The sequence below is a fragment of the Carassius gibelio genome, chromosome B18 (assembly GCF_023724105.1).
Source record: "Carassius gibelio isolate Cgi1373 ecotype wild population from Czech Republic chromosome B18, carGib1.2-hapl.c, whole genome shotgun sequence".
Taxonomy (NCBI): Eukaryota; Metazoa; Chordata; class Actinopteri; order Cypriniformes; family Cyprinidae; genus Carassius; species Carassius gibelio.
In genome coordinates, this window is record NC_068413.1 from 13,373,156 (window position 1) to 13,380,763 (window position 7,608).

General features: G+C 33.5%; 1 protein-coding gene across 1 annotated transcript; it reads right to left on the bottom strand.

Moving 5' to 3' along the window:
* lmo2 (LIM domain only 2 (rhombotin-like 1)) lies at window positions 1-4,743 on the bottom strand. The gene is made up of 3 exons (XM_052581967.1): window positions 4,160-4,743; window positions 3,174-3,389; window positions 1-1,318 (listed from the first exon to the last, which is right to left on the bottom strand). Exons 1-3 carry the CDS (start codon window positions 4,198-4,200, stop codon window positions 1,096-1,098), a joined length of 480 nt encoding a protein of 159 aa, XP_052437927.1. The 5' UTR covers window positions 4,201-4,743; the 3' UTR covers window positions 1-1,095.
* Between the last annotated feature and the right edge of the window lie 2,865 nt (window positions 4,744-7,608).

A 7,608-nucleotide genomic window follows, 5' to 3' on the forward strand; every position in this document is an offset into this window, starting at 1 on the left:
GATTTTTTTTTTTTTTTCCGGATTTGTCAATGTATCCTTCAAGTCTTTTGAATTAATCTACATGACTGGACAAATGAGAACTTTTTCTTTATAGCATCAGACCTTAATCTGGCTGTGATTAGATTGAATCTGACAGTTGTTCTCAATTTTCAGTTTGTAGGCCTATTAGTGCACATGATAGTGGTGAACTGCATAACCTAAACGTTTTCTCCAAAATTACATGAAATAACATACTACACCTAGTTTGATTTTGATACAGATTATGGTTAAAAAGTCTGGGTTCTGTAAGATTTTTAAGGAAATTAATAAGGTGCATTACACTGATCAAAAGTGACAGTAGAAAGAGTTTACATCATTACACAAAAATATATTTAAAAATACTGTTCTACTAAACATGATAAAAAAAGTTAAGTATCATGGTTTCCACAAAAATCTTAAGCAGCACAAAACAAAAATCAAGAAATGATTCTTCAGTCCTAAATCAGCATATCTGAAAGATTTCTGAAAGATCATGTGTCACTGAAGAGTGGAGTAATGATGCGGATTCAGTTATGACATCACTGAAATATGAATATACTTAACTATTTTACAAACTATTAATAAGCATCAAAGTAGGAGTTTATTAAGGGAAAACTCTTAACAGTGAATGTGTATTCTCTAATCTAAAGCGTTACTGTATTTGATTTATTATTTCTGTCTTATAATATGTCGTTATTGGTGAGTCTCTCTCCTGTGAAGAAGAAAAGCCTGAGTATACAAGTCATTTTCTTTATATAGGCTCTAAGAAAGATGTTTTAACATTTTATAGCAATTGTGTTACTTAAACAAATTGAACTTTCTGTGAAAGTAGCAAAGGCAATCAGCTTTTATTGCAATGCATCACAAACTTTATTTACGCTGTTATTAAAAATACACCAATAGAAAACCCAGTGTATTTTGCTGGTGGCAATTTTTCTCAAATATATGAGATGAAAGTTTAAATCATGTCCATAGCGGTGGCTCCTGGAGCCAGAAAGAGAATTATTCTTTTTTAGTAAAGGGTTTGTTGCGAATGTTGACAGGATGTTACGTTTCACTTAGGACTTTAGTAGAACACTATACTATGCTGCCATTAATTTTGGTCCACTCAAAAATGTCCTGCTCACACACAATGTCCGAATTGATGAGCAGGTAGCGGTCTCCAACGCAGAAGTGTTTCTGACAGGCAGCGCATTTGAAGCACTCGAGGTGATAGACTTTGTCACGGACACGCATGGTCATTTCAAAAGCCCGGATCCTCTTTTCACAGGAAGCACAGAGCCCGTCCTGACCAAACAGTCTGCAGAGAAGGAAACAGAAATTGATTTTGACAGACAACCACCTTATTTTAATATATGATTTTATAGTAATGTGCAACACTATTAAGTACACTAGATGCTTCACAAGAATATTTGTTTTACAGACATATGCATGCAATACATGTTTATCCCTTTACTTATTACATGTAAATTGTGATTTGCCAATAATTAAGTTAAACCCTATAAAGCCAAATACGTTATCTTTGTTACCCTGGACCATAAAACCAGTCATAAGGTTCTTTTTTTATTGGGATTTATACATCATCTGAAGGCTGAATAAGTTGAGGCTTTTCATTGATGACAATATTTAAACTATTTCAACTATCTGAAAATCTGGAATCTGAGGGTGCAAAAAAAAAAAAAAAAAAAAAAAATCACAAATTTGAGAAAATTGCCTTTAAAGTGATTCAAATGAAGTCCTTAGCAATGCATATTACTAATCATAAAATACGTTTTTATATATTTATCATAGGAAATTTAGAAAATATCTTTATGGAACATGATCTTTACTTTTTTGGCATTTTTGGCATAAAATAAAAATGTATCCCTTTGACCCATGCAGTGTATTTTTGGCTATTGCTACAAATATACTTGTGCTGCTTATGATTGGTTTTGTGGTTCAGGGTCACATATAATACACACATTTCTAAAACCTCAAAATTATGATTAAAACTTGGCTACTACATGACTTTTTTAGCAAGGAAAATGCATTTTTATTATCCTTCTAAAAATGCCTCTCCTTCAGGTCATGGTAATCTTGTCTTTTTGCTGTGATATCTTTACAGATTTTTATCAAGTTAACATAAGCATACATTTCAGGGCTGAAAAACAACCTTTCAGGACTGGAGCCCAAATTTTCTGTTAATAGTATTTCAGTTTGAACCCTTTCTCGACTGAAGCAACTTAGGTGTACTTGTTTATCCATTCATTCTTTCTTTCTTGTTTTTTTTTTTTTTTTTTTTAGAAAAATTATGTTAAAATCTGAGTCATCATTATTGTATAGCACTGTATTTTATTTGCCTGCCACAATAAAATTGTTTGCATTTAATGTAAGAAATCTGTCATACTCTTATAAAGATCATTTACATGACAAGTTTTGTCACTTAACTGACAATCAGAATTTCATAATTTTGGCCATGCATCTGCACTAGATTACATACATTGCATCTCTGAATGATACTGAGGTGTTTTTTCTCCTAGAGTATGCCTGTAGCTTCCAGTATCATACTATATATAAAAGTATTGAACATATTTGAAACATACTAACTTTCTCCTAAAAAGTATGGGCTCCAATATCATACTATATATATATATATATATATATATATATATATATATATATATATATATATATATATATATATATATATATATATATATTTTTTTTTTTCACCTTTATTTAACCAGGAAAGTACTCCTTGAGATTCAAAATCTCTTTTTCAAGAGTGTCCTGGCCAAGATAGGCAGCAGTACAACCATACATACAACACAGAATACACAATAACATAAGACAACTAAAATAGCAGATACAACAACCACAAATCCTTAGCATATCATGCAGAACAACACCAGCCAGATGTGGCTGTTTCCAAGTCAGTTAATATCCTCTTAAAAGTAACCAATGAGACAAGCTTATTAAGTTTATGAGCCATAAAAGCATGATGCAAGTATTTAAAATGATACCTGATAAAAATAAAACACATATTTGAAACATACTAGACTTTAAAGCTAGAGTTAAAATTCCATTTCATTTTTTTAAAGATTATTATTACATATGTCAGGCTTCACAGGGTTAATTAAAGGATGAAAAATTCAATCCAGGCCTGCCAGTCTTACCTGAGGTAGTCTCTCCTGCACAGCTTCCTGCCAAGCTTGTAGTAAAGCCTGCGGCCCACCTCGCCTAAGCGGCAGCCGCAGAGGTCACAGCTCAGGCAGTCCTCGTGCCAGTACTGCTCGATGGCCTTGAGGAAGAAGCGGTCTCCGATGCTCTGCTGACAGCCGCCACAGGTCAGCAGCGACGGCGGCATCTGGAGCACCTCGTCCACGGGCTCCCTGTGGATTAGCGTTTACATTCAAACATGCGATACGCCATTATGAACACCAGATGGCACTAGTGCGTATTTCATTGAAAACACTATAAAACTTATGGTATGTTATGGTTATGTGTGTTCCTTACGGATAAAATTGGCAATCAGATGTGCTACTCTTTTTTACTTTTTAGATATACCTACATTTGATTTATAAATAAATGTTTGCTAAAGACTACTGCCACGCGATCCCAAGGGAGAAAAGTGTTAAGTGCAGTAGGCAAATGAGGCGCTTTGGGTCACTGCACGCGTACTTAAATTAGCCCATTTATTCCCACTGGTTAACATGTGACCAAATATTATTTTATTTTATACAGCATTGTTAAGCATAAGCAAAAGTGCAGACTTGTTTTAATCTCATGTAAACGATCATTTCTTTTCATAGTCACACGACTAGAGCCGTTTAATCCACTTTTTGAAAAGGTAGCGTTTTATTGGATTATTAATGCATTGAGTAACATAGCCCTATCCTTCATGCGCTTAACTCGTGAAAACGCGATCATACAAGTTAATGCGACTTTAAATTAGTCCAAATGTGATTATTACAAATATATAATCGTTATCACTAATAAAAAAAATGACTGTGACTTACATTTTTAAACTAAGCGCAAACAATGATATAACCAATAGGCTACATAATATAGGCTATTGCACTATTTTGGTTGTACTTGTTGTCTATACAGACAGCAATGATAGCCTAAAAAAATGGAAAACCAAACAATATGTCTTACTTACTCATTCGTTTCCATTGTTTTCCGTTCAATTGTAGATGCCATATTAAATATTATTCAGGAATGATTCAGTAGTAGCCTACATTTGATGCGTGCACTTCCAGTGAAAGAAAGACCATCAACTGAAACACCATCAACGTCAAGCTCAATGAACTGCCTTCAGAGATGCACCTGCTTTGCTTCCTTCTTAGTGCACTAAATATCTACAACCTATAGCAAACATTATGAACGCTAAATACCAAGTGCATCCAACGTAGCTTCTTTGCATTAGATTTCTATCTCCACGCATTCAATCCTATGTGTTTCTGAGGCGCCTAATACGTAATGACAGGCAGATGTCCCTCCAGCCGCGTTGTTTAATTACTCCATTGCAACTGCGTTTGCGTCAAGCGTGGTTTCTTTTCTGTGCTGCATTTTGTGCTGCGAGTCTCCCCAGCACTGTCCCGTAGGGCTACTGTCTGTGGTCCCGTTATTGCAGGAGGGTAGCAGGTATTTTTAAATGGCCCTGCCCCCTCAGTTTCTGCTTTCTTTTCCGACTTCCTGCTCACGACCGCTCGACAATGAGAGGAAATAGTGCTCCTACATGCCGCTAGTCACTTGGCAATTATAAAGCCGTGGGCTCGTGACTGGAGGGGTCACGAGCTCAAACAGACAGGCTCCTGTCACCCAGACATGAAAGAGATTGAGGGAAAAGCATATAATTAATGCGTTCATGAAAACACAGGGAGAAGCCAAGGTCAAGGACACAGCTGCAACATTGCAAGAGGGTTGTAGCCATGACTGTAAATAAATAAATAATAAGATAAATATTTTTATGTTAAGTCAGATAAACTAATAAGGGTTATAATTTGTATAATCAATTTGATAATTTATTTTATATATTTGATCAAATTTAATTTTGCTAAAAAAAAAAAAAAAAAAAAAAAAAAAACAGATAGACTGTTAAAAGATGACTGTTAAAAACATGCCCCTGCAGCAACTGCCTTTCAAAAATAACCAAAAGACAGGGGTTTCAAACTGGGGGCCATGAGAGTGCTGGGGGTCTGTGGAAATGTTTAGAGAAAAACAGTGAAACAATAATAATAATAAAAAAAGTTATTAAAACATTTTATACAAATAAAATCAATAGTTAAAAATAATAATTTTATTATAAATAAATTGATGAAATAAATAATAATAAAATAGATTATGAATGAATTATAAAAGAAAATTTAGAAATAAATAATTTAGATTAAAACAAAAAAACGAAATCATTTAAACATAGTAATGTAACCTATATTTAAATATTTAACATTTTCCAAAACAACATTTAACACATATTTATAATATTTACTTATTACAGTCTAAATTGGACCTTCAATACAAAAAAAAATTATAATTACAATTTTAGGGGGTCCCTCGCATGAGAATCATCTTATGGGGGTCCGTGGCATCTAGAAGATCAAAAACCCATTCCCTAATTCACAATGTTTATGTATTGTTAAAGGTATAATCATATGAAAACACTTTCATCTGTAATTTCAATGCGGCTAAAAAACAAAACACAACAAATGGCTTTTTCGATTAGTTTTCTCCTGATCTATCTCCTCACACTCATCTCTGCTTGATGTCGTTGGGGAAACTCCTCTTATCTCCTGTCAGAGTGGCTCGGGTAGTGTCAGCAGCAGTACTGGGCCAGGAGATAAAACACTCTGCACACTGTTGGGACACTGAATGGTTCCCAAACATCATCAATGCTAGAAGGGTCTTCAGTGGCAGCATCTCAGCCAAATGTTGAACGTGCCAATCTGTGAGGTCAACGATCGCCCTTCAGCTATAATTTGATAATTGTGACATATAACTCAAAAAACTACATTTCATCAAATGTAAAGTTCAGTTGAGAGTAGGGATAATTTTTATTACATTTAATTAGCAAAATGTATAAAATCTCATATAAATATTACTTCTTTTTGCGAAAACCATGATACACAACTATTCAAAATACTTTGAATAAATGGCAAAAAAAAAAAAAAAAAAAAAATATATATATATATATATATATATATATATATATATATATATATATAAATAAATAATAAATATAAATATTAATATATTAAGTTCGTTGACCTTTCTATTCATTAGAGAACACCCTCCCCCCAAAAAGTAACAGTTTACACAAAAATAGTAAGCAGCAAACGTTGTTTTTAACATTGAAAAAAATCAATTGATAAACTCAAAAACATTCAAAAATCTATGTGTTTTCTTATTTATATTGATATACAGTTAAAGTGTACAATCTTTAGCAAAAAGTTTTTCCAGGAATGCAGATGATAACATGTCTACAACATTTACTTGTTTGCTTCAACAGTATGTTTTTTAATAGCTGTTAAACTGTCTGCATAAGGCGTCCACCGTTTCCTGTGGATTGGAGACAGCAAACCCAGAGGATATACAGGAAGTGAGCACAGATGAACCTTGGCAGGGGGTGGTATGCTGACTTCCTACTTGTTTCACTTGATCACTCTGCTGGACTCTGATTGGTTGGATAACTCCAGATGGCCCCACTTGATAGGAGAAGGGCTTTTGAGACAGTGCCTCGGAAACCACTGACTGTCAACTCATCTACTTGGCAGGAAAAGCTTTCTTAACTTGGGGTGGGTTTCCTTAATATATGGTTAGGGATGTAGTAAATATATCAACATGGCTTGCAACATCTCTGTAAAGGCAGAAATGTTATTAAGTATTTTCTAAAAATGCTGTGTTTCATGTATGCAATATTCCTTATGTGCAAAAAAAATTTAAATTAAATGAAACCTACAAAAATCTGATAGCCACAGCAAGACAATATATTGTGCAGAATAAATATTTTAGTTGTCTAAGGAATGGATTTCAGCAAAATGGAATGGAATTCTACTATAATTTCTGTAGAAACCGAAATAAATTGAACACAAGCTAAACTGTTCTATCCAAAATCCAAAAACAGTTAACAAAAAGCATTATATATATTTGTTTTCATATCAGCCAATTTGCCCCAAATTGAATGTTACATGGAATGAAATCTGATGGCCTAAATGTATTTTTCACTGACATCAAAATAGCATAATAGTGTAAAATTTCAATTGTGATATGAAAAAAAGTAATTTACTCAGCATTTTAACAAAGAATAACTCATAAAACATGTTTTACTTTACACCTGTTGCAGTAATTTGATTAATGGTTGAATGTTACAGGCATAATGGTCAAAGGTACAAAATTATTAATAAAGGACATAACAGGTATAGTTCACCTAAAATGCAATTACAAGGAATAATTAATGCATTAAAACTACATTTATAATGCATTAAACATAAAGCGTTACCGATATTTTGAAGAATGTTAGAAACCAAACAGTTGACCGTAGCCAATGACTTCCATAGTATGGGGGAAAATACTAAAGAAGCCAGTGGTTACTGTCAATAGTTTAACTGTAAC

What these genes read in the sequence shown, in the direction of transcription:
- lmo2 (XM_052581967.1), bottom strand. Translation starts at nt 4,200, where the DNA reads ATGGCATCTACAATTGAACGGAAAACAATGGAAACGAATGA. An exon ending in AAAACAATGGAAACGAATGA is followed by an intron (nt 3,390 to 4,159) that starts GTAAGTAAGACA and finishes GCTAATCCACAG; the next exon opens with GGAGCCCGTGGACGAGGTGC. An exon ending in TGCAGGAGAGACTACCTCAG is followed by an intron (nt 1,319 to 3,173) that starts GTAAGACTGGCA and finishes CCTTCTCTGCAG; the next exon opens with ACTGTTTGGTCAGGACGGGC.